Source organism: Oncorhynchus mykiss, chromosome 6, assembly GCF_057628025.1.
Source record: "Oncorhynchus mykiss isolate SJ-2025 chromosome 6, ASM5762802v1, whole genome shotgun sequence".
In the NCBI taxonomy this organism is placed as follows: Eukaryota; Metazoa; Chordata; class Actinopteri; order Salmoniformes; family Salmonidae; genus Oncorhynchus; species Oncorhynchus mykiss.
In genome coordinates this window covers 23901689-23929636 of record NC_143027.1, presented here as the reverse complement: position 1 = coordinate 23929636, position 27948 = coordinate 23901689, and the positions used below count along the sequence as shown (strand labels likewise).

The 27948-nt window shown below is 42.9% G+C and overlaps 1 protein-coding gene across 12 annotated transcripts; it reads right to left on the bottom strand.

Annotated features, from left to right (window-relative positions):
* Window positions 1-234: 234 nt before the first annotated feature.
* Window positions 235-27746, bottom strand: LOC110525560 (E3 ubiquitin-protein ligase RNF34). Of its 12 annotated transcripts, XR_016496568.1 has the most exons (10): window positions 27082-27209; window positions 22627-22845; window positions 22169-22273; window positions 19596-21926; window positions 16378-16440; window positions 13735-13936; window positions 13559-13588; window positions 13237-13281; window positions 4508-4589; window positions 1809-4232 (listed from the first exon to the last, which is right to left on the bottom strand). XR_016496568.1 is itself a non-coding variant. In XM_090237320.1 (9 exons), exons 4-9 carry the CDS (start codon window positions 19938-19940, stop codon window positions 2023-2025), a joined length of 873 nt encoding a protein of 290 aa, XP_090093446.1. In that variant the 5' UTR covers window positions 19941-19985; window positions 22169-22273; window positions 22627-22845; window positions 27082-27746; the 3' UTR covers window positions 235-2022. The 12 variants fall into 12 exon arrangements, 9 of the variants coding, with proteins under 9 accessions (XP_090093446.1, XP_090093445.1, XP_090093443.1 ...); XM_090237320.1 differs by lacking the exon at window positions 4508-4589 and having other exon boundaries at window positions 235-2210; window positions 19596-19985; window positions 27082-27746; XM_090237319.1 differs by lacking the exon at window positions 4508-4589 and having other exon boundaries at window positions 235-2210.
* Window positions 27747-27948: the final 202 nt, after the last annotated feature.

Genomic DNA, 27948 nt, shown 5'->3' with positions numbered 1-27948 from the left:
CATTTGAGATTGTGCTGACCCTGGTGCTAGGGGTCAGCGTATCACAGCTGGAGGTTGAATGTTTGAAGGGGTACGGGACTATAAAATGTTTGGGAACCACTGCCCTACAGGATTGCTTTAATTTTCTTAAAGCATTTCCCCATTAATCAAATTATGTTCATTACATTTTTCAAAGGGTGCCAAGAACAAGTGGTCTGCGCATCACAGCATACTAGACAAGTAAACAGTCATGTATTTTAATAAAAATATTTAATTACCAAAATAAAAAGTTCAACATTCCCAAAGACCAGACCTTACACACTGTTTAGCATACCCTTCCAAAGTGAAGTACAACCTGCTCAGCTACTCTAGGTGCTTGCATGTGACATTTTCTGAAATAGCAGCAACGTTGACTTTGTGTGATACAGTACAGTGCTTAGTATTTTAAAAGGGTAGAAAACAAACAGATCAGTATGCAAATAACATCTCTAACCCTATGTAACAAATGGCACCCTATTCCCTGGCCTATATAAGTGCACTACTTTTGACCAAAGCCCCATAGGTTCTTGTCAAAAGTAGTGCACTTGATAAGGAATAGGGTGCCATTTCAGACGCACCTGTGCATGTCTTTATACTCTGCTTCTCATTTGGGAACACAACTCAAGCAAACCAATGCAGTAACAACACATTTCAATCCACCTGACAGTGAAACAACTCTTTCATTATAAACTAGCCTAATCTGCAGGACATCTTAAATAATTCAATATTACACGTTCAAATCAAATGGAAAAAATATATAGATATGAACATCTCATAGTGATATGAAACATATGCAAATGTACTGCAAGTCACCTCTCTCTCACTTGCACTCTGTTTGAACACACCTACTCATTCAAGGGTTTCTTTATTTTTTTTACTATTTTCTACATTGTAGAATAAGTGAAGACATCAAAACTATGAAATAACACATATAGTGTAGTAACAAAAAAAAGTGTTAAATCAAAATAGATTTGAGATTCTTCAAAGCAGCCAACCTTTGCACACTCTTGGTATGTGTTATTTCATAGTTTTGATGTCTTCATTATTATTCTACAATGTAGAAAATAGTAAAAAAAAGGTTCCAAGAGTGTGCAAGGCAAAGGGTGGCTACTTTGAAGAATATCACATGTAAAATAGATTGATTTAACATTATTTATTTTTACATGATTCCATGTGTTATTTCCTAGTGTTGATGTCTTCCCTATTATTCTACAATGGTACTAATATATATATATATAGACACACTTTATATTCCAGTGTTAATTAAGTTGTAGCTCTCTTTGATTAGTTAGTTCTGTGTTAACTACAATCATTTATCAATTAATAACAAACTATTCCTTCCACTTTCAAAAGAAAATGGAAAATATTAATGAAAAAGAAATCCACAATTTTTAAGTTGGAAAAACATTTGAATGTATTTAGCACCTGTTTTTCTTTTCCATCTTAACACTCAGTGCTAAGACATGACAAAAGAGCAAATGACATTGGATATTTCTGTTTTGAATCCAAATAGACCTCTAATTTGCTCATCCCCCATCCTGTTGCACAGTACAGTATTTTCTTCAGAATTACTAAGATATGCAGTTATTTGCAGCAAATGCTACAGTTCATAGCAGGCAGATTCGAAAGTGATTCGTCATGTTAGACAACAATGCACATGTGATTGAATAGCTCACATTCTTGATAGGAACAAGTCAAGGTTGTGTTTAGTAATGGAATAATACGAGGGTAGACTGCTGCCCTTTTTTCCTTCAAATACTGATTAGTCAGACTAAATAATACAAGGTAAAAAGAGAACACTGCATTTTTAATAGTCATGTTTAAGTGTGCAAATAATGTAAGCGTTTCAGGGGATGAAAACATGAAGACCCACAACAAGAAGTACTGGTGGTAAGAGCATGGAGGCAGTCTCCCAGTATGGACTGTGACGGAACAGATCTCCGTTTCTCTGGAGATTAATGTTTTGTTGAAGATGTTCTGAGACGGTGGTGATGGGTTGAGACATTAGGATTTGAAGACGTGCACAGCTCTCACAACGTACTGCCTGCAGATGGGACACTCGCTCATCCGCTTACCACACTTGGTGCAGGTGACCATGTGACCACACTCCAGAAGGACGCAGTCAATCGCAGCATCCATGCAGATCCTACACAGGCTGTCATCCAGGTTGGTCAGCTGGGCCTTCTCCCGATCTGGAGGAAGACAGAGAGGAGGAATCAGAAAAAAGTAAAAGAACAACATGACATACAGAAGAGAGTGGAGGAGAGCAATGATGATGTCATGCTCCGAAGTGGTAGAAGAGAGTGACACTGCCTTGAAGAGAGATCCCAATATCTCCTCTCTCTTATCTAGGGTGCCTTATCATAGGAAGGTCCTGGCTGGTACAAAGCAGAGGGCAAGCTCCATAGAGGCTCCTGAAAATAGCAGAGCTGGATAAAAAGGCTTCCATACGAGGAGTTTCCATGACAACGAGACCTCTTCCTCATCCTGACGGTGTATCAGTGGATGTTTGAATTCAGACATCATGCAGCTGGACATATTTAGCTTTATAGAAATACAGTGCCTTCAGAAAGTAAATTGAGACTTTGTGTCACTGGCCTAAACACAATGCCCCATAATGTCAAAGCGGAATGTTAATAGATGTTTTATTTTTTATTATTAAAAATGAAAAGCTGAAATGTCTTCAGTCAGTAAGTATTCAACCCCTTTGTTATGGAGAGCCTAAATAAGTTAAGGAATAAAGCATTTCCTAAGTCACATAAATTGTGCGGATTCACTGTGGGCAAGTGTTATAACATGATTTTTTAAATGACTACCTCATCTCTGTACCCTACACATACAGATAATTGTAAGGTCCCTCAGTCGAGCAGTGAATTTCAACCACAGATTCAAACACAAAGACCAGGGAGGTTTTCCAAAGCCTTGCAAAGAAGGGCACCTAGTGGTAGATGGGTAAAAAAAAAAGAAGCAGACATTGAATATCCCTTTGAGCATGGTGAAGTTATTAATTACACTTTGGATGGTGTATCAATACACCCAGTAACTACAAAGATACAGGCGTCCTTCCTAACTCAGTTACCACAGAGGAAGAACACCACTCAGAGATTTCACCATGAGGCCAATGGTGACTTTAAAACAGTTACAGAGTTTAACGGCTATGATAGGAGAAAACTCAAGATGTATCAACATTGTAGTTACTCCACAATACTAACCTAAATGACAGAGTGAAAAGAACAAAATACAAATATTCCAAAACATGCATCCTGTTTGCAATAAGGCACTAAAGTAAAACTGGCAAAAATGTGGCAAAGAAATAAACTTCATGTCCTGAATACAAATAATTATGTTTGGGGCAAATCCAACACATCACTGAGTACCACTTTTCATATTTTCAAGCATGGTGGTGACTGAATCATGTTATGGGTATGCTTATCATCGGCAAGGACTAAGGAGTTATTTTTATTAGGATAAACAGAAACAGAATAGAGCTAAGCACAGGCAAAATCCTAAAGAAAAACCTAGTTCAGTCTGCTTCCTAGCAGACATGGAGACAAATACACCTTTCAGCAGGTCAATACCCTAAAACACAAGGCCAAATATACACTGGAGTTGCTTACCAAGACGACATTAAATGTTCCTGAGTGAACTAGTTACCCTTTTGAATCTGCTCCAAAATACACTGAGCAAAAATGTAAACGCACATGTTAAGTGTTGGTCCCATGTTCCATTATCTATTTTTTTATTTAATAAATCTCTGTACAGATTAACATTATCTGCATGGTACTTCACTGCCTCAAACCAGCTATTCCATCTGGAGCTCACTGCTTCAGGAGGAGCCTTGTCCTGCACAAACTACTTCATAATGAGGAAGCTCACCCATCTTCTCTTTCTGGCAGACTTCTCGAAGAAGACAGATCTCATCCATGTCACAAGTGATGTAACTTCAGAGAAGTATTTGTTGTGCTGCCAGGTCTCACCCACCAGATTGATGACATGACAGAGACAGGCGACATGAACACTGTTGGGCATCACTCCTTTCAGAACCTCCTTGTATGCCTTCAGTGAGTAGGAGGCATTATCTGTGACCACTGCCCAGGCATCATTCAGGTTCAGATGGTTGCTGTGGAGGGAGGCTAGTAATGATTGGGAAAACGTTGAGTAGTTGCATTTGTCCATGAAAATGACATCCATCAGAAAGTACTGGTTTTCAACACCTGTAATTAAAGATAAGGAAAAACTTTGATTTAACCTAAAATAATACTGTGACAAAATAAAGGTCTTATTTAAATTCCAAGTGTAAACACAATATAGATACAGCGATAGTTAGCTAGATGGAGAGGCAGACAGCTGCTGACATTATGCATCACTATATTTCAACACGATAGCTCGTCATTTGGAATATCACAATTTGCATGCGGACAATTCACATTGCAGAATGTAAATGTAAGCTATTACAATGGTATATTAATAGGCTGTTTAGTTAACTCACCAATGACGATGTTTAGAACGCTGTAATCCCTTGCATCTGTTGTCTCGTCAACAACCACCTCAAACTTCATGCCACGGATCTTCTGTAGAACGGCAGTCATATGTTGGTCGAACACACAGGCAGGTGAGTTTGACAGGGGCTGCTCTCATTTTCGGGCAACGCTCCTCACTGTTTAAAATGCTTCACTAGAAAGGGCTGTAGCTTTCTTAGCTTTTCTAACATGCTGACCACACAGCTCGCGTTGCAAAATACATTTACACAAACTTAGCAAAGAAAGAAAAGTCCCTTTAAAAATCCAAATAACTTCACAGATCTTCATTGTAAAGCGTTTAAACACTGTTTCCCATGCATGTTCAATGACCCATAAACAATTAATGAACATGCACCTGTGAAATGGTCGTTAAGACAGCTTACAGACAGTAGGCAATTAAGGTCACAGTTATGAAAACTTAGGACACTAAAGAGGCCTTTCTACTGACTCTGAAAAACACCAAAAGAAAGATGCCCAGGGTCCCTGCTCATCTACGTGAACGTGCCTTAGGCATGCTGCAAGGGGGCATGAGGACTGCAGATGTGGCCAGGGCAATAAATTGCAATGTCAGTAATGTGAGACGCCAGAGACAGAGCTACAGGGAGACAGGACGGAGAGCTGATCGTCCTCGCAGTGGCAGACCATGTGTAACAACACCTGCACAGGATCGGTACATCCAAACATCAAACCTGCGGGACATACAGTGGCGAGAACAAGTATTTGATACACTGCCAATTTTGCAGGTTATCCTACTTACAAAACATGTATAGGTCTGTCATTTTTATCATAGGTACACTTCAACTGTGAGAGACGGAATCTAAAACAAAAATCCAGAACATCACATTGTATGATTTTTAAGTAATTAATTAGCATTTTATTGCATGACATAAGTATTTGATCACCTACCAACCAGTAAGAATTCCGGCTCTCACAGACCTGTTAGTTTTTCTTTAAGAAGCCCTCCTGTTCTCCACTCATTACCTGTATTATCTGCACCTGTTTGAACTCGTTACCTGTATAAAAGACACCTGTCCACACACTCAAACAGACTCCAACCTCTCCACAATGGCTAAGACCAGAGAGCTGTGTAAGGACATCAGGGATAAAATTGTAGACATCAATGATCATGATCATGATCATGAGGAAGGTGAGGGATCAGCCCAGAACTACACGGCAGGACCTGGTCAATGACTTGAAGAGAGCTGGGACCACAGTCTCAAAGAAAACCATTAGTAACACACTACGCCGTCATGGATTAAAATCCTGCAGCGCACGCAAGGTCCCCCTGCTCAAGCCAGCCCATTTGCCAATGACCACCTGGATGACCCAGAGAAGGAATGGGAGAAGGTCATGTGGTCTGATGAGACAAAAATAGCTTTTTGGTCTAAACTCCACTCGCCGTGTTTGGAGGAAGGGTGAGTACAACCCCAAGAACACCATCCCAACCGTGAAGCATGGAGGTGGAAACATCATTCTTTGGGGATGCATTTCTGCAAAGGGGACAGGACGACTGCACCGTATTGAGGGGAGGATGGACGGGGCCATGTATCGCTAGATCTTGGCCAACAACCTCCTTCCCTCAGTAAGAGCATTGAAGATGGGTCGTGGCTGGTCTTCCAGCATGACAATGACCTGAAACACACAGGCAACTAAGGAGTGGCTCCGTAAGAAGCATCTCAAGGTCCTGGAGTGGCCTAGCCAGTCTCCAGACCTGAACCCAATAGAAAGTCTTTGGAGGGAGCTGAAAGTCCGTATTGCCCAGCGACCGCTCTGAAACCCGAAGGATCTGGAGTAGGTCTGTATGGAGGAGTGGGCCAAAATCCCTGCTGCAGTGTGTGCAAACCTGGTCAAGAACTACAGGAAACGTATGATCTCTGTAATTGCAAACAAAGGTTTCTGTACCAAATATTAAGTTCTGCTTTTCATTATCCTGACCAACTTGCTCTCTAAATACACCTCTGTTTTCAACCAGGATCTCAGCGATCACTGCCTCATTTTGCCTGCATCAGTTATGGGTCCGCGGTCAAACGACCAGCCCTCATCACTGTCAAATGCTCCCTAAAACACTTCTGCGAGCAAGCCTTTCTAATCAACCTGGCCTGGGTATCCTGGAAGGATATTGACCTCATCCCGTCAGTAGAGGATGCCTGGTTGTTCTTGACAGGTCATTTCCTCACCATCTTAAATAAGCATGACCCTTTCATAAAATGTAGAACTAAGAACAGATATAGCCCTTGGTCGAGGGCAGTCGGGTCTGGAGTGAACCAGCACAAAAACATCCTGTGACGGACTGCACTAGCATCGAATAGTACCCGCGAAATGAAACTTTTCAGGGAAGTCAGGAACCAATACACACAGTCAGTTAGGAAAGCTAAGGCTAGGTTTTTCAAACAGAAATTTGCATCCTGTAGCTCTAACTCCAAAAAGTACTGGGACACTAAAGTCCATGGAGAATAAGAGCACCTCCTACCAGCTGCCCACTGCACTGAGGCTAGGAAACACTGTCACCCCCGATAAATCCACAATAATCGAGAATTTCAAGAAGCATTTCTCTCCCACAGCCAACAGCTCCACACCCCCCTCAACTACTTGCCCAAACTTCCTCAGCTTCTCATTCCCAAATCCAGATAGCAGATGTTCTGAAACAGCTGCAAAACATGGACCCGTACAAATCAGCTGGGCTAGACAATCTGGACCCTCTCTCTCTAACATTATCCGCAGCCATTGTTGCAACTTCTATTACCAGTCTGTTCAACCTCTCTTTCGTATCGTCCGAGATCCCTAAAGATTGGAAAGCTGCCGTGGTCATCCCCCTCTTCAAAGGGGGTGACACTCTAGACCCAAACTGTTATAGACCTACAGTGCCTTGCGAAAGTATTCGCCCCCCTTGAACTTTGCGACCTTTTGCCACATTTCAGGCTTCAAACATAAAGATATAAAACTGTATTTTTTTGTGCAGAATCAACAACAAGTGGGACACAATCATGAAGTGGAACGACATTTTTTGGATATTTCAAACTTTTTTAACAAATCAAAAACTGAAAAATTGGGCGTGCAAAATTATTCAGCCCCTTTACTTTCAGTGCAGCAAACTCTCTCCAGAAGTTCAGTGAGGATCTCTGAATGATCCAATGTTGACCTAAATGACTAATGATGATAAATACAATCCACCTGTGTGTAATCAAGTCTCCGTATAAATGCACCTGCACTGTGATTGTCTCAGAGGTCTGTTAAAAGTGCAGAGAGCATCATGAAGAACAAGGAACATACCAGGCAGGTCCGAGATACTGTTGTGAAGAAGTTTAAAGCCGGATTTGGATACAAAAATATTTCCCAAGCTTTAAACATCCCAAGGAGCACTGTGCAAGCGATAATATTGAAATGGAAGGAGTATCAGACCACTGCAAATCTACCAAGACCTGGCCGTCCCTCTAAACTTTCAGCTCATACAAGGAGAAGACTGATCAGAGATGCAGCCAAGAGGCCCATGATCACTCTGGATGAACTGCAGAGATCTCCAGCTGAGGTGGGAGACTCTGTCCATAGGACAACAATCAGTCGTATATTGCACAAATCTGGCCTTTATGGAAGAGTGGCAAGAAGAAAGCCATTTCTTAAAGATATCCATAAAAAGTGTTGTTTAAAGTCTGCCACAAGCCACCTGGGAGACACACCAAACATGTGGAAGAAGGTGCTCTGGTCAGATGAAACCAAAATTGACCTTTTTGGCAACAATGCAAAACGTTATGTTTGGCGTAAAAGCAACACAGCTGAACACACCATCCCCACTGTCAAACATGGTGGTGACAGCATCATGGTTTGGGCCTGCTTTTCTTCAGCAGGGACAAGGAAGATGGTTAAAATTGATGGGAAGATGGATGGAGCCAAATACAGGACCATTCTGGAAGAAAACCTGATGGAGTCTGCAAAAGACCGGAGACTGGGACGGAGATTTGTCTTCCAACAAGACAATGATCCAAAACATAAAGCAAAATCTACAATGGAATGGTTCAAAAATAAACATATCCAGGTGTTAGAATGGCCAAGTCAAAGTCCAGACCTGAATCCAATTGAGAATCTGTGGAAAGAACTGAAAACTGCTGTTCACAAATGCTCTCCATCCAACCTCACTGAGCTCGAGCTGTTTTGCAAAGAGGAATGGGAAACAATTTCAGTCTCTCGATGTGCAAAACTGATAGAGACATACCCCAAGCGACTACAACAAAAGGTGGCGCTACAAAGTATTAACTTAAGGGGGCTGAATAATTTTGCACGCCCAATTTTTCAGTTTTTGATTTGTTAAAAAAGTTTGAAATATCCAATAAATGTCGTTCCACTTCATGATTGTGTCCCACTTGTTGTTGATTCTTCACAAAAAAAATACAGTTTTATATCTTTATGTTTGAAGCCTGAAATGTGGCAAAAGGTCGCAAAGTTCAAGGGGGCCAAATACTTTCGCAAGGCACTGTATATCCATCCTGCCCTGCCTTTCTAAAGTCTTTGAAAGCCAAGTTAACAAACAGATCACCTACCATTTCGAATCCCACCGCACCTTCTCCGCTGTGCAATCCGGTTTCCGAGCTGGTCACCGGTGCACCTCAGCCACGCTCAAGGTACTAAACCGCCATGATAACCGCCATCGATAAGACAGTACTGTGCAGCCGTCTTCATCGACCTGGCCAAAGCTTTCGACTCTGTCAATCACCGTATTCTTATCGGCAGACTCAACAGCCTTGGTTTCTCTAATGACTGCCTCGCCTGATTCACCAACTACTTCTCAGAGTTCCGTGTGTCAAATCAGAGAGCCTGTTGTCCGGACCTCTGGCAGTCTCTATGAGGGTACAACAGGATTCAATTCTCGGGCCGACTCTCTTCTCTGTATATATCAATGATGTCGCTCTTGCTGTGGGTGATTCCTTGATCCACCTCTACGCACCTCTTCTGTATACATCTGGCCCTTCTTTGGACACTGTTAACAAACCTCCAAATGAGCTTAAATGCCATACAACACTCCTTCTGTGGCCTCCAACTGGTCTTAAATGCTAGTAAAACTAAATGCATGCTCTTCAACCGATCGCTGCCCACACCCGCCCGCCCGACTAGCATCACTACTCTGGACGGTTCTGACTTAGAATATATAAATACCTAGGTGTCTGGCTAGACTGTAAACTCTCCTTCCAGACTCATATTAAGCATCTCCAATCCAAAATTAAATCTAGAATTGGCTTCCTATTTCGCAACAAAGCCTCCTTCACTCACGCTGCCAAAAATACCATCGTAACACTGAATATCCTACCGATCCTTGACTTTGGCGATGTCATTTACAAAATAGCCTCCAACACTCTACTCAGCCAACTGGATGCAGTCCATCACAGTGCCATCCGTTTTGCCACCAAAGCCCCATATACTACCCACCACTGCGACCTGTATGCTCTCGTCGGCTGGCCCTTGCTACATATTCGTCGCCAGACCCACTGGCTCCAGGTCATCTATAAGTCTTTGCTAGGTAAAGCTCCTCCTTATCTCAGCTCACTGGTCACCATAACAACACCCACCCGTAGCACGCGTTCCAGCAGGTATATCTCACTGGTCATCCCCAAAGCCAACACCTCTTTGGCCGCCTTTCCTTCAAGTTCTCTGCTGCCAATGACTGGAACGAATTGCACAAATCACTGAAGTTGGAGACTTCTATCTCCCTCACTAACTTTAAGCAACAGTTATCTGAGCAGCTTACCGATCACTGCAGCTGTACATAGCCCATCCGGAAATAGCCCATCCAACTACCTACTTCATCGCCATATTGTTTTTTACTTTTTTGCACACCAGTATTTCTACTTGCACATCAATCTATCCCAGTGTTAATTAGCTTATTTGTAATTACGTCGCCACTATGGCCTATTTATTACCTTACCTCCTTACTCCATTTGCACACACTGTATATACATTTCTCTATTGTGTCATTGATTGTACTTTTGTTTATCCCATGTGTAACTCTGTGTTTTTTGTCGCACTGCTTTGCTTTATCTTGGCCAGGTCGCAGTTGTAAATGAGAACTTGTTCTCAACTGGCCTACCTGGTTAAATAAAGGTGAAATAAAAAATGTAAAGAAAAGGTACAGGATGGCAACAACTGCCCGAGTTACACCAGGAACGCACAATCCCTCCATCAGTGCTCAGACTGTCCGCAATAGGTTGAGAGAGGCTGGACTGAGGGCTTGTAGGCCTGATGTAAGGCAAGTCCTCACCAGACATCACCAGCAACAACGTCGCCTATGGGCACAAACCCACCGTCACAGGACCAGACAGGACTGGCAAAAAGTGCTCTTCTCTGACGAGTCGCGGTTTTGTATCACCAAGGGGTGATGGTCGGATTTGCGTTTATCATTGAAGGAATGAGCGTTACACCAAGGCCTGTACTCTGGAGCAGGATCGGAGGTGGAGGGTTTGGAGGTGGAGGGTCCATCACGGTCTGGGGCGGTGTGTCACAGCATCATCGGACTGAGATTGTTGTCATTGCAGGGAATCTCAATGCTGTGCGTTACAGGGAAGACATCCTCCTCTCTAATGTGGTACCCTTCCTGCAGGCTCATCTTGACATGACCCTCCAGCACGACAATGCTACCAGCTATACTGCTCGTTCTGTGCGTGATTTCCTGCAAGACAGGAATGCCAGTGTTCTGCCATGGCCAGCAAAGAGCCCGGATCTCAATCCCCTTGAGCACGCCTGGGACCTGTTGGATCGGAGCGGTGAGGGCTAGGGCCATTCCCCCCAGAAATGTCCTTGAATTTGCAGGTTCCTTGGTGGAAGAGTGGGGTAACATCTCACAGCAAGAACTGGCAAATCTGGTACAGTCCATGAGGAGATGCACTGCAGTACTGGTGGCCACACCAGATATTGACTGTTACTTTTGATTTTGACCCCCCTTTGTTCAGGGACACATCATTCCATTTCTGTTAGTCACATGTCTATGGAACTTGTTCAGTTTATGTATCAGTTGATGAATCTTGTTATGTTCATACAAATATTTACACATGTTAAGTTTGCGGAAAATAAACGCAGTTGACAGTGAGAGGACGTTTCTTTTTTTGCTGAGTTTACATGTTATGCAATCATTGCACCCACACTGGTCGCGCAAGCCAACGAGCGTCTGGGTTGCCAAGTGCTAAAATAGAAGTCAGTTCTATTTGTGACGCTGAACACGGTGCAAGTCCTGCCTCTCACATCTCCTCGTTGGTTTATAGAAGCAGATCCCCATGTGCCATCTCCTCATTGGTTATACCCAAGTGGGTGATTAAAAGATGAACTGAGGTCGGTCGGTTGTGGTAATACTATGAGATTAGATGCCAATCGCCATATAAAGTCCAAAGAAGAAAAAGCCTGGAAGGGGAGATGACTAGAAACGATTCGGTTGACCGTTTTATGTGTAGATTAACTGTCGGAGTAGAGGACCTTGTGCATTTCAGGTAAAATATCAACTCAATATTTATATACCAGGGAAAATTAGATAGCTAACTAAATTGCCATAAATGTTTAATGCTTTTCGACCTGTCCCCAAATTAATATAATTTGTTTTGATACTTCAACCTGCGTGTCGTGATCGCGTTTGGTGTGGGGGGACAAAATCAATTTGCGCACGATGGCACGCACGCGTCCAGTTTGGGTACGGTGTAAGGGGATGTCAGATTCAGCGCACACAGCCACAAAGTCCTGAATAAATTCTCATCTTGAATCTGCTGATGCGCTTGCACAAGTAATAGGTCGTTTGAAGAGGCATGCTCTGGCTAATACGGTGCTTTTCCTTGTTCTTGTTCACATGAGCTTTACACTTTAAGTGGTCATCACACATATTTTTACAGGTCCAATCAATACTATGTTGACAGAATTTGCAAAACAGCTTATCACCTGACTCATAATAGTCCTTTGGGCATTGCTCTGCTCTGAATTTTTTTTTTTACGACTTGGACGTCTTAGACGACCTCTTCTAAATGTTTCTCAAAATGACAGCCAAGTTGTGAGGTGACGTAAGGGTCTCACGCACGACCGACCACCCTCTCAAAACACCCCATTCGAAAATGAAATTATTTGTCTAGGCCTACTCACCTGTAATTTTACAATTATTCAATAATTTAGGTCACTACAATAATTAGGCCTACTTTATTTTTTAAATACATTTCAGGCAAATTATGGACAATTCTGCAATATTTCACATTTTACAGTTGATTCCATTTTTAATACCAAATTCAGGGATTCCATCCGTCTTTTCCACATCGTGGAAATCATAGGGCCCTAATACTTTCTGAAGGCACTGTATGTGTGTGAAGTTATTAAATACTATATTGGGCTTTCCAAGAGGTAATACACTTAAGGATTGCACTTGGGTGACCGGTTCTTATACACCAATGGAAAGGGGCAAAGATGGCGTCCAATAGCTAAACATGCTCAGAATGCATGGAGGTACCCTTGGTATGGATGAGATACAAAAACACCATGATTGATGTGCAGCAGGAGTAGTAGTGGTGGTGGTGGAACCAGATGCAGTAAGTAAGGTGAAACTCCTGCATGCATCACTAAGGGCTGTATATGAGGATGGATGCCTGTGTTACATGCATGCGGAGGGGCCGGGCCATGAGATGGTAAGAGTGACCAGGTCAACAGTAGGAGTGACCAGGGGAACACTTGCCTTTTTCAGATACCTTACCTCCAATCCCTCCAATGCAGATGGGAGGAAGGGGCAAGGCCACCACTTGAAAGGAAGGAGTAAAGCAACTGTCAGTAAATACTTATTCTGATTAAAAAATGTTTAAACACTACAGAAATCAACTCTGAAGGAACTCTGAAGGTACAATATTATATAAGGCAGCTACAGTAATGAACATACTGCACGTCCTAAGCTAGAATATCACTGACGATACAGAGACTGAAGGGTTACATGTTAAGTAGCTGTACTTTCAATTCCTGTTCCAAACTTTACATATCATCATGTACCATTACAAAAGACAGACAGAGCAGTGATTTCTTACCTGAAGTTACAGCTGTGTTCACGTTTTCCACTAGAGGAAAGTAAGAAAAAACATGTAGGTACTCAAGCTAATAAAACTTCGTACACCATTTTAATTGGCAAACATGGCGTGGTAATGACCATAGGAGTTGATGGGACAGCTCAAACAGATCTGGGACCAGGCTCACTGCTACTCACATGACTTCCTGTTCTCCTCTGTCTCTCTGTACAAGCGGCTGACGCGCTCTACCAGCTCCCACTTCTCGCAGCAGCCTGAATAGTTGACAAAATTCCTGGCCAGGATCTCCTTCAGTTGTCTGACGGACAGACCCTCGATGTCCCTCAGGCAAGAGATGTCTGAGAGAGAGGCCCGTGCTCGCTGCCACGTCTGAGGGATCACCTATAGGATGAGAGAGGGGAGCCATTACATACAGTTGAAGTCGGAAGTTTACATACACCTTAGCCAAATACATTTAAACTCAGTTTTTCACAATTCCTGACATTTAATCAAAGTAAAAATTCCCTGTCTTGGGTCAGTTAGGATCACCACTTTATTTTAAGAATGTATAATGTCAGAATAATAGCAGAGAATGATTTATTTCAGATTTTATTTATTTCATCACATTCCCCAGTGGGTCAGAAGTTTACATACACTCAATTAGTATTTGGTAGCATTGCCATTAAATTGTTTAACTTGGGTCAAACTTTTCAGGTAGCCTTCCACAAGCTTCCCACAATAAGTTGGGTGAATATTGGCCGATTCCTCCTGACAGAACTGGTGTAACTGAGTCAGGTTTGTAGGTCCACACATTTTCTATGGGATTGGGGTCAGGGCTTTGTGATTGCCACTCCAATACCTTGACTTTGTTGTCCTTAAGCCATTTTGCCACAACTTTGGAAGTATGCTTGGGGTCATTGTCCATTTGGAAGACACATTTGCGACCAAGCCTTAACTTCCTGACTGATGTCTTGAGATGTTGCTTCAAAATATCCACATAATATTCCTTCCTCATTTAGCCATCTATTTTGTGAAGTGCACCAGTCCCTCCTGCAGCAAAGCACCCAAACAACATGATGCTGCCACCCCCGTGCTTCATGGGTTGGGATGGTGTTCTTCAGCATGCAAGCCTCCCCCTTTTTCCTCCTAACATAACGATGGTCATTATGGCCAAACAGTTCTATTTTTGTTTCTTTAGAACCGAGGACATTTCTCCAAAAAGTATGATCTTTTTCCCCATGTGCAGTTGCAAACCGTAGTCTGGCTTTTTTATGGCGGTTTTGAAGCAGTGGCTTCTTCCATGCTAAGTGGCCTTTCAGGTTATGTTGCTTTAGGACTCGTTTTAGTGTGGATATAGATACTTTTGTACCCATTTCCTCCAGCATCTTCACAAGGTCCGTTGCTGTTGTTCTGGGATTGATTTGCACTTTTCGCACCAAAGTACTGTAACGACCCTGGGTTTATAAGCGCGGATATCGACTCTGCCGCTCGAGCATGCCTTTGGGGCACAGTCGATAGCTCGCTGGACTTCAGGCTAGAAGGTCGAGGGTTCGAGACCTGCTCCCTGCCTGTTTCACTACATTGGTGTCAGAAGTGGGATCGGACCTTGCATCCACGACAGTGCGTGTGCATGGCCTGTGAGCGTATTCCTGTAAGACGTAGAGTCGCAAGCTAGTGCGAGGACGCGCTCTTTGAAAGGAGGGAGTAGTGTAACGACCCTGGGTTTAAAAGCGCGGATATCGACTCGAGCATGCTTTTGGGGCACAGTCGATAGTGCTCGGGACATCGGGCTAAAAGGTTGTGGGTACCAGACCTGCTCCCTGCCTGTTTCATTACAGTACACTCATCTCTAGGAGACAGAACGTGTCTCCTTCCTGAGCGGTATGACGGCTACGTGGTCCCATGGTGTTTATACTTGCGTACTATTGTTTATACAAATGAACTTGGTAACGTTTGTCACGTCCTGACCTTAGTTCCTTTTTTATGTCTCTATTTTAGTTTGTTCAGGGCGTGAGTTGGGGTGGGCATTCTATGTTTTTGTTCTATGTTTTGTATTTCTGGTTTTGGCCTGGTATGATTCCCAATCAGAGGCAGCTGTCAATTGTTGTCTCTGATTGAGAACCATACTTAGGCAGCCTGTTTTCCCACTATGGGTTGTGGGTAGTTATTTTCTGTTTAGTGTGTTTTGCACCTGACCGAGCTGTTTCGTTTGTTCCTTGTTGTATTTAGTGTTAAGTTCATTAAAATAATGATGATCACTTACCACCCTGCATCTTGGTCCTCACCTTCTTCCACCAACGGTCGTTACAACTTTAGGCATTTGGAAATTGCTCCCAAGGATGAACTATACTTATGGAGTTCTACAATTTGGCCTTGGCTGATTTATTTTGATTTTCCCATGATGTCAAGCAAAGAGGCACTGAGTTTGAAGGTAGGCCTTGAAATACATCCACAGGTACACCTCCAATTGACTTAAAGAAGCTGCTAAAGCCATGACATCATTTTCTGGAATTTTCCAAGCTGTTTAAAGGCACAGTCAACTTAGTGTATGTAAACTTCTGAGCCACTGGAATTGTGATACAAATGAATTATAAGTGAAATAATTTGTCTGTAAACAATTGTTGGAAAAATTACTTCCTAACCAACTTGCCAAAACTATAGATTGTGAACAAACAATGTGTGGAGTGGTTGAAAAACAAGTTTTAATGACACCAACCTAAGTGTATGTAAACTTCCGACTTCAACTGTACATGACACATACTGCATTGGAGAGAAAGTTGCACCCCTCTGAATAAGCTCCAGATGCTGTGAGAGGTAGAGCCTACTGGATTGTGTTTATTTACCTCTGGTGTGTGTTCACTGGGTTCCAGGTTCAGGGTGGAGAGAGATGTAGCGTCTCCTATATCCTATACAGCCAAAACAAACACAAAAACACATGACTCAGACGGAAACCTCCACAGAGAACTATAAATAGTTACTGTACAGTCCAGGCAGGGATAAGGATTAGTCAGTCACCTGCTGCTTAGTCCATAGATACCTCGGGGACTACTATGTTTACCTTCCATTCATAGTAAAGCTTCTACTGCTGTCTGCACCAGCTAAGCTTTTTGTTTACAGGAATAGAAAAACAGGGCAGGGCTACTTCCTACATCTTTGAGAGAGGAGGCTAGGGGAGAGTCCAACAAGATGCCTCATCTCTTCAAAGGGGGAGACACTCTAGGCCCAAACTGTTACAGACCTATATTCATCCTGCCCTGCCTTTCTAAAGTCTTTGAAAGCCAAGTGAACAAACAGATCACCAACCATTTCGAATCCCACCATACCTTCTGCGCTATGCAATCTGGATTCCATGTTCCTAAACGATATCATAACACCCTTCGAAAAAAGACCGTACTGTGCAGCCGTCTTCATCGACCTGGCCAAGGCTTTCGACTCTGTCAATCACCATATTCTTATCCGCAGACTCAACAGCCTTGGTTTCTCTAATGACTGCCTCGCCTGGTTCACTAACTACTTCTCAGATAGAGTCCAGACCTCTGGCCATCTCTATGAGGGTGCCACAGTGTTCAATTCTCAGGCCGACTCTCTTCTCTGTATATATCAATGATGTCGCTCTTGCTGCGGGTGATTCTTTGATCCACCGCTACGCAGACAACACCATTCTGTATACTTCTGGCCCTTCTTTGGACACTGTGTTAACAAACCAAACGAGCTTCAATGCTATACATCACTGGTTCCGTGGCTAGTAAAACGAAATGCACACTCTTCAACTGATCGCTACCCGCCCGCCTGTCCAGCATCACTACTCTGGACGGTTCTGACTTATGTGGACAACTATAAATACCTAGGTGTCTGGCTAGACTGTAAACTCTCCTTCCAGACTTATATTAAGCACCTCCAATCCAAAATGAGTATCTAGAATCGGCTTCCTATTTCGCAACAAAGCCTCCTTCACTCACGCTGCCAAAAATACCATTGTAACACGGACTATCCTACCGATCCTTGACTTTGGCGATGTCATTTACAAAACAGCCTCCAACACTCTACTCAGCAAACTGGATGCAGTCCATCACAGTGCCATCCGTTTTGCCACCAAAGCCCCATATACTACCCACCACTGCGACCAGTATGCTCTTGTTCGCTGGTCCTCGCTACATATTCGTCGCCAAACCCACTGGCTCCAGGTCATCTATAAGTCTTTGCTAGGTAAAGCCCCGCCTTATCTCAGCTCACTGGTCTCCATAGCAAATGTAAATAGCCCATCCAATCAACTACCTACCTCATCCCCATATTAGTTTTTCTGCTCTTTTGCACACCAGTACTTCTACTTGCACATCCTCATCTGCACATCTATCACTCCAGTGTTAATTTCTAAATTGTAATGACTTCGCCACTATGGCCTATTTATTGCCTTACCTCCTTACTTCCTTTGCACACTGTATACAGATTTTTCTATTGTGTTATTGACTGTACGTTTGTTTATCCCATGTGTAACTCTGTGTTTATTTTTGTCACTCAGCTTTGCTTTATCTTGGCCAGGTCGCAGTTGTAAATGAGAACTTGTTCTCAATTGGCCTACCTGGTTTAAAAAAAGAAAATAAAATAAAATCTCTATTGGGGGTGGGGGGAGTCCAACAGGAAGCCTCATCTCTCTATGGAGGGGAAGAGTCCAACAGGAAGCCTCATCTCTCTATGGAGGGGAAGAGTCCAACAGGAGGCCTCATCTCTCTATGGAGGGGAAGAGTCCAACAGGAGGCCTCATCACTCTATGGAGGGGAAGAGTCCAACAGGAGGCCTCATCACTCTATGGAGGGGAAGAGTCCAACAGGAGGCCTCATCTCTCTATGGAGGGGAAGAGTCCAACAGGAGGCCTCATCTCTCTATGGAGGGGAAGAGTCCAACAGGAGGCCTCATCTCTCTATGGAGGGGAAGAGTCCAACAGGAGGCCTCATCTCTCTATGGAGGGGAAGAGTCCAACAGGAGGCCTCATCTCTCTATGGAGGGGAAGAGTCCAACAGTAGGCCTCATCACTCTATGGAGGGGAAGAGTCCAACAGGAGGCCTCATCTCTCTATGAAGGGGAAGAGTCCAACAGGAGGCCTCATCTCTCTATGGAGGGGAAGAGTCCAACAGGAGGCCTCATCACTCTATGGAGGGGAAGAGTCCAACAGGAGGCCTCATCTCTCTATGGAGGGGAAGAGTCCAACAGGAGGCCTCATCTCTCTATGGAGGGGAAGAGTCCAACAGGAGGCCTCATCTCTCTATGGAGGGGAAGAGTCCAACAGGAGGCCTCATCTTTCTAAGAGTCCAACAATGAAGATGATGGGTCTATTAAATCAACATAATTTACCAAATCACTCCCATCAATTTTAGTCACCAGGGGTTGACAGTCTGATAAGGACAAGCAAAATAAATTATTTCTAAAGCTGACATAAGTAGAAACGAACTGTGAAGCTCCATATTTCAGACGTCTTGAATGTACTTTCACACACAGAACATCAACAGTCAGTGTTCACATGCTCTTTGCTAGTCTGAGTACCAGACATTCCGGATTAATCCATAAGAATCACAACCCTGAAATGTATACCTCAGTCAGAGTTTGAGAAGTCAATGAGAAAAGTGAAAAGATCTTCCTTAGTTGTTAATTTTCTTGAACTCTAAAGGCACAATTCAATTCGAGCCAATTTCTTAAGTAGTTTAACATGTTATTACTCAAACCTCTTGAACGTGTCAAACTGACCCGTTCTCATTTTTGTAAAAAAAAAAAATATATATATTGATGGAATGCCTTTGATCTGACAGCCTGCACATGCGCAGTTCGGCGTGAGTCGACCGTTAGACACGATTACGTGTTTCTGTACATAAGCTTTGAAAGCGGACGTCGCCAAGACATCGCCTACAAGTGTGATCAGGATTTCTATTGGAGAAGCAGTTTCTGCCTATCTTCATACTGTACTGTCTTTGCCTCAGTCACTTCCAGAGCAGACCTAACACTTTTTACACATTATCTGCATGACGTACCTGGTTGGTAGTTGGGGAGGGTGTAGAAGAAGTATGTGTACCTGGTTGGTAGTCCCTGAGCTGTCGCTCCTGCTGAGCGCTTCCCCCTGAGAGGCGGAGAGAGTAGACAGCTCGGAGGCGGAGCGTGTGGTGGAAGGGGGCGGGGTGTAGAGGGAGCGGGAGTTGAAGCTAGCCATGTCGGGGTCCCCCTCCCTTTCGGTCCCCTGGTGACACAGCACCAGTTCCACCAGGTCCTCCTTCTCCCTGCATGTGTCTGTGGGGACGTTGCGTAGCAGCAGGTACTGCCTCAGGTCTCTGACCCTCAGCCGCATCAGCTGTGGTCTCTGGAAGGCTGTCCCCTTCAGCAGGTGACATGTGGCACATATACGCAAGTTCTCCTGAAGCATGGAGCACAGCGTGCAGAAGCTCTTCTTACAGTCGCAGCAGATATACTGGGGGAGAGAGTGATAGAGAGCGTGTAGGCATTAACCAAGTAGAAGATACAGGAGAAGTGACATTGACAGTAATGTAGGCTCCAGGGCACGCTGTGCCTTAATAGGATCTGCAAAGCCTGCCCAATATTCAGCATTTAGAATGTATCTCCATTAAAACATTAGCACGGAAGGAAGATTCAAAATGATTAAATCTCAGATAAGCAATCACCTCCCTCATCTGGCTCTATATACAGTACCTTGAACGGTCGTTTGTTCTTAACAAAGCTACACATGTTTAATATTCAATAGAACCTTCACCGGCTGTAGTGGACAGATGAGAGGAATGTGGGGTATTGGAGCTCAAACAAGGCATCAGGAAGCAGAATATCAATGTCTTGATACTGTTACTGTATTTTTCAATCTTGTGCATCTGTTCCACTCCCTCTCTAGACAGTCGGACAGGAGGCAGGCAGTTAATTTCTTTCATGTCACAAACATCAAACAGTAATAACATGCAAGCCTCGGGATTAGACGCTGTATTGGCATGGTGACTCAGAGTATCAGAGGGACCAAACCAGACAAGTAATGGAATTCAACCCTGCAATATGGAGAGGATCTCTCCCTCTGTCATAACAACAGAACAACCCCCCCCCCCCCCCAAATCACAGACAGGTGTGTCTCACCAGTGGGAGGGGACCACCACACATTTGATTAAATTCTGGCTAGAAATTTGATAAGGCACAGTCTCACACTCATTACCTGCCAATTCTTACTTTTTAATTTTACATTTTGTTCTAACAAACTTTATCAAACCATAGCATTAGGGTGTCTCATCAACAAAACCCCAGACTGATCTACAGTGCATGGATGGATGTTCTCCGGATGTTCTAGCCGTGTCTGAATCCTGGTATGGAAGCCCACCAAAAGTTCTGAAATGTTCATCCCTAACTACATTTTCAGACAAGATAGAACGGGGGCGGTGTTGCAAAGGGGGCGGTGTTGCAATCTACTGCAAATATAGCCTGCAGAGTTCTGTCCTACTCTCCAGGTCTGTACCAAAACAATTTGAACTTCTACTTTTAAAAATAAACCTCTCTAAAAACAAGTCTCTCACCGTTGCCGCCTGCTATAAACCACCCTCTGCCCCCAGCTGTGCTCTGGACACCATATGTGAACTGATTGCCCCCCCCATCTATCTTCAGAGCTTGTGCTGCTAGGCGACCTAAACTGGAACATGCTTAACACCCCAGCCATCCTACAATCTAAGCTTGATGCCCTCAATCTCACACAAATGATCAATGAACCTACCAGGTACCACCCCAAAGCCGTAAACACGGGCACCCTCATAGATATCATCCTAACCAACTTGCCCTCTAAATACACCTCTGCTGTTGTCAACCAAGATCTCAGCGATCATTGCCTGCACCCCAGTCTGAGGTCCTGAGCGCTCTGGAACAGGTTGTCATCAAGGATCTCTATGTACTTTTCTCCATTCATCTTTCCCTCGATCCTGACTAGTCTCCCATTCCCTGAAAAACATCCCCACAGCATGATGCTGCCACCACCATGCTTCACCGTAGGGATTGTGTAAGGTTTCTTCAAGAAGTGACAAATGGCATTTAGCCCAAAGAGTTCAATCTTGGTTTCATCAGTCTTTAGGTGCCTTTTGGCAAACTTCAAGCGGGCTGTCATGTGCCTTATACTGAGGAGTGGCTTCCGTCTGGCCACTCTACCATAAAGGCCTGATTGGTGGAGTGGTGCAGAGAAGGTTCTCCCATCTCCAGAAAGGAACTCTGGAGCTCTGTCAAAGTGACCATAGGGTTCTTGGTCACCTCCCGGCGGCCAGCTCTAGGAAGAATCTTGGTGGTTCCAAATTTCTTCCATTTAAGAATGATAGAGGCCACTGTGTTCTTGGAGACCTTCAATACTGAAGAAATGTTTTGGTACCCTTCCCCAGATCTGTGCAAAAAATAAAAATGAACGTTTTTTGCTTTGTCATTATGGGGTAGTGTGTGTAGAATGATGAGGGGGAAACAAACAATTTAATCAATTTTAGAATAAGGCTGTAAGGTACCAAAATGTGGAAAAAGTCAAGGGGTCTGAATACTTTCCGAATGCACTGTAAATCTACACTAAATACATAGCCTAAGTCATTGTCTATTTTTAGCCCACTTAATTAAAACGTGGTTTTCACAAAATACCTATGGTGGTGGAGTGTAGCAATTACAACTGATGTGCCCCAGGCCTGTAGTAAGTGCAGTCTCATGAAGTAACTGGCTGCTTTTGGCGTCTCTTATCTTGGCTCTCTGCAAGGACAGTTAATGTATTAGGACGTAACTAATCAATACTGGCCCTCACTTTACAACAGTACTGTAGTAGAGTGTGTCTGTTTGAGGATGAGTGGCAAAATAAACATGATGGCTACTCAAAAGCCTACTCAAATAAAATCTCAAATAATATTGGTGTATTGAACGTAATAGTCTCTCAGTCCATACCAATTCATAAACTATTCCTTGGATCAAAAACCCTATCAGGTTCCTTCTTGATCACCCCAAGCCCATCAAACAACCCCTAACCATCTGGGACTGGCCTACAATCATATAGGACATTCACAGTCAGTCTACTAGCTACCTCAATAGTCCCCAAACCAAACACCTACCTTCCTCCTGAAGACCGAGAATGCCTGGCCACAGGCCTTACATACAAGGCTGGGGCTCCCTGAGGTTGTGGGTGGGTATGTGGAGTATCCTGCGCTGGGGGCAAACCGGAAGGGTCCAGCACTGGCTCCGAACCCGGGCTGCTGGCCTCTCACTGCCCCTGTGCCCATGACTTCATTCAGCAGACCACAGCATGAAGCCCACATGGACGAGGCCCCTGCCTGGAGAACACAAAATACAGACAGCAGTTTTCAGACTGCAGAGCTCCACAGATGTGTGAAGGGGTCTCCCCTTCCTCTCCTTTAGCTGAGACCTATCTGTGCAACACCTATAGTCATTTTCACAGTGATACCTACAAACGGATTGGCTAGGTTCTACAATGTATTGCAACGGTTACTGCAAGTCTGATAACATCTCCTAAAAATAGAGTGGTCATGGAAACACCGACTATTATGCAGCCACATGAGAAACTGGGGGCATCACGTTGTTATGGCTGAGGAAATTAAAAGCATAAGTTGAGAATGGCACAACAGAATAGACATGCCCAGGGACCGCATGCAGACCAGCCCTAATAGACCTACATCTAGCACATCCTATCATTCTTTCCCTAAATTGGATACTTTGTCTGCAGGGGAAAATTTGTGAGGCATGTGGTGGAGAAATGATTAATGTATCAGATAGAATTAGCTCATCGAGGTTAGTTTAACTCCATATCTGTTCCCTGGAAATATAACACGAGAGAATGCATTGCCCTGTATTACCATGGGAAGATAATTCCACATACTCAATTTCAGACCTCGCTTTGTGCACGGGAGCATTGTCATGCTGAAACAGGAAAGGGCCTTCCCAAACTGTTGCCACAAAGTTAGAAGCATAGAATCGTCTAGAATGTCATTGTATGCAGTAGCTTTAAGATTTCCCTTCACTGAAACTAAGAGGCCTAGCCCGAAACATGAAAAACAGCCCCAGATCATTATTGCTCCTCCACCAAACTTTACAGTTGGCACTATGCTTTGGGGCAGGTAGCGTTCTTCTGGCAACCGCCAAACCCAGATTTGTCCGTCAAACTGCCAGATGGTGAAGCGTGATTCATCACACCAGAGAATGCGCATCCACTGCTCCAGAGTCCAATGGCGGCAAGGTTTACACCACAGCAGCCGACGCTTGGCATTGTGCATGGAGATCTTAGGCTTGTGTGCGGCTGCTCGGTCATGGAAATCCATTTCATGAAGCTCCCGACGAACAGTTATTGTGTTGACGCTGCTTCCAGAGGCAGTTTGGAACTCGGTAGTGAGTGTTGCAACTGAGGACCGAAGATTTTTACACGCTACAAGCTTCAGCACTCGGCGGTCCCATTCTGTGAGCTTGTGTTGCCTACCACCTCACGGTTGAGCCATTGTTGCTCATAGACATTTCTACTTCACAATAACAGCCCATACAGTTGTCCGAGGCAGCTCTAGCAGGGCAGAATTTTTACAAACTGACTTGTTGGAAAGGTGGCATCCTATGACAGTGCCAAGTTGAAAGTTACAGAGCTCTTCAGTAAGGCCATTCTACTGCCAATATTTGTCTATGGAGATTGCATGGCTGTGTGCTTGATTTACACCTATACACCTGTCAGCAATGGGTGTGGCTGAAATAATCGAATCCACTAATTTGATTTTGTATATATTAGTGTAGTTACTCAGGCAACAGGTCAATTGCTATATTATGATTGTTACTACTGTTCCAATAACTTTGCATTTTCTCCTCTCAAGTTGTTAGTCTAAATGGGAGTCTATATTAACTTATTTTTTAATGGATGTGTTGCCAGGGTGTTTCTCTTGAAGATGCAGTTTATCCTGGTACATTGACCTGGATCTGCATTGAGTCCCCTGCTGATCTAGTTCTACCAATAATCATTCATTCATATCAGCAAAATGCCTCAGTTGTCTCTCAGTTTGAGATTGTATTATGATGAAATGAAATACAGTACTTGTTCAATAATCTTTACTAATACATATTGATTGAAGAGAGATAGTACAACAATTACAAAATTGCATTAGGTGGGCAACAATGTGATGATTGTTTTTGAACATTATAACTCCCGCTATAAACTTGGCTAAACATAATTTGATAGATGCACACACACACGTTCATGTTTTTAAATGTGTGTAAATTGTGAAGTCTTTTGTCTGTAATGTTTTTTTCATCATGTGTCGGACCCCAGTAAGACTAGCTGTCGTCATTGGCGTCAGCTAATGGGGATCCTAATAAATCAAGTCAAAATTATGCCCAATGAATGAACTTCATGATTTCTACAGATGTGCAACCAAACAGCCTACAGACAATGGCAACATACATTAAACAAATAGAATCATTCATTGACAGGAAGCGTGCTTCCTAGGAGGGAGGATTTGAACTATGCTATAAATATCCATTCAAATCACAAATATCAGTCACAAGCAAGGAAAGATTTCAATCAATCTGCTGTGCTTTCACAAAGCTGGCTACAACTAGCAGTAGGTACAGATGCAAAACATCAAGCTACCCTTGGTCTTGGGGGCAATCTTCAATAGTACTGATATTGCAAATTAAAGCTGGTTAATGAGAATTTCCTAGATGAGTAGATAGTGTAATCTAGCTAGCTCTTACAGTTAGAAAATACAATCTAGCTAATAGTAGCTAGCTAACCTTATTTCGGCATCATTGTAACTTAGCTAGCTACAGTGCCTTCTGAAAGTATTCATACCCCTTGACTTATTCCACATTTTGTTGTGTTGCAGCTTGAATTCAAAATTAATTTAAAAAATTGTTTTAAATCTCACCCATCCTCACACAATACCCATTATTGACAAAGTGAAGAAAAAAAATGTACACGTTTTTGCAAATGTATTGAAAATGAAATACAGAAATATCTCATTAATATAAGTATTCACACCTCTGAGTCAATACTTTATAGAAACACCTTTGGCAGCGATTACAGCTGAGTCTTTTTGGGTAAGTCTCTAAGAGCTTTCCACATCTGGATTGTGCAACACTTGACCATTATTGTTTTCAAAATTCTTTAATCTCTGTTAAATTTGTTGTTGATTATTGCTATATAACTATTTTCATGTTTGTCATAGATTTTCAAGTAGATATAAATAAAAACTGTAACTAGGCCACTCAGAAACATTCAATGTCATCATGGTAAGCAAATCTCATTATGGTAAGTAATATCTGGCCTTGTGTTTAGGTTATTGTCCTGCTGAAAGGTGCATTTGTCTCCCAGTGTCTGTTAGAAAGGAGATTGAACCAAGTTTTCATCTGGGATTTTGCCTGTGTTTAGCTCTACTCTACTTTCTTTTTATCCCCAAAAACTCCCTAGTCCTTGCCGATGACAAGCATACCCATAACATGATACAGTCACCATGTGGTACTCAGTGATGTGTTGGATTTGCCACAAACATAACACTTTGTATTCAGGACATAAAGTATATTTATTTGCCACATTTGTGCCTTATTGCAAACAGGATGCATGTTTTGGAATATTTGTATTTTGTACAGGCTTCCTTCTTTTCACTCTGTCATTTAGGTTAGTATTCTGGAGTAACTACAATGTTGTTGATACATCCTCAGTTTTCTCCTATCACAGCCATTAAACTCTGTTTTAAATTCCCCATTGGGCTCATTGTGAAACCCTGAGCCGGAAACTGAGGTAGGAAGGACGCCTGTATATTTGTAGTGACTGGGTGTATTAATACGCCATCTAAAGTGCAAATAATAACTTCAACATACTCAAAGGAATAGGTGCCCTACTTTGCGAGGCTTTGGAAAACATCCCTGGTCTTTGTGGTTGAATCTGTGTTTGAAATTCACTGCTCGACTAAGGGACCTTTTACAGATAACTGTATGTGTAGGGTACAGAGATGAGGTAGTCATTCAAAAACCATGCTGAACACTATTATTGCACAGAGAGTGAGTTCATGCAACTTATTATGTGACTTGTTTAACCTATGTTCACTCCTTAACTTATTTATGCTTGCCATAACAAATAGTTTGACTACTTACTGACTCAAGACATTTCAGCTTTTCATTTTTGATTAAAAATAATCGAAAAACATAATTCCACTTCGACATTATTGGGTTTTGTGTGTTGGTCAGTGACACAAATTTAAATGTAACACATTTTAAATTCAGGCTGTAACATAAAATGTGTAAAAAGGACAAGTGATGTGATACTTTATTTAGGCACTGTACATACTGACAGTACAGTAGCTGGCAATAACGCTAACTGCATTAGCTAGCCAAGAGCTAGAGATGATTGAGCTCAGATCATTCAACATAGCTAGCTAGCTATATCTATCTGGGTAGATAGCTAGAGCTAGCTAGCTAGCGAACACATTTGCTGACAGTCAACTAGCTTGGCAGCAATCACCTATTGATTATTGAGGAAAGTATAATTTCAACTACAAATAATTGTGAAATAATTGTACCTTCATATCAACTCCGAGTTGTGGAATGTGTGGCAATAAAGGGATAGTCTGACCATTGCAAAAACTCAGGAATCCTCACTTCATGTACATCTTCCTTCTTTCCACCAGCATTTAGAGCATTAAACTAGACAGCGAGAGTAATTTGATGGACATAAATTCCACCAATTGAATCGAAGTCTCGTGCAGCAGTATCCATAATGTCCAATCACAATTTTAAGGGCGTTAACTTTACTGCTGCTGTTCACTGCTATCCACCATTGTACGTTTTAATAATTTAGCAGACGACGTACAGTAGCGATTAAGGTTAAGTGCCTTGCTCAAGGGCACATCGATAGCTAGTCAGCTCGGGGATTCAAACCATAACCGATAGGCTACCTAAAATTTGTGCTCGTTTAGTAGAGAGCCGTCTTAAACTTGATTTGTGTAGGTATGTCTTCTTCACATCCAATTGTCGACAGAATTTCATGCGCATATTCTCACATCCGCATAAAAACAATATGCACATTTTCTCATCAGAGATTTGTTTCCATCAAATTTACTTTTCCTGTTACATTTTCATGTACCAAATCAAAATATTTCCATCGTCATTTCTTCCACCGTCATTTTCTAATTGTACCACAACAAAAATATCCCGTCATGTCCAATAGTGTACAACTGCAAGCCGCAATTAGGGGCGTTTCTGCATTTGGGCATCGAGCATGAACAGTGTCCTTCGCTCCCAACTGCCGAACACCTGCCCTCATATTCGTTTCATCCAACCATACATTAATCCCTCCATCCATTAGGTCTTCCAACCCTGTATCCTTACTTTATTTATCTATCCAGTCATAACTTTGTTTTAACAGCTTTATCGTTTGATTAAGCAAT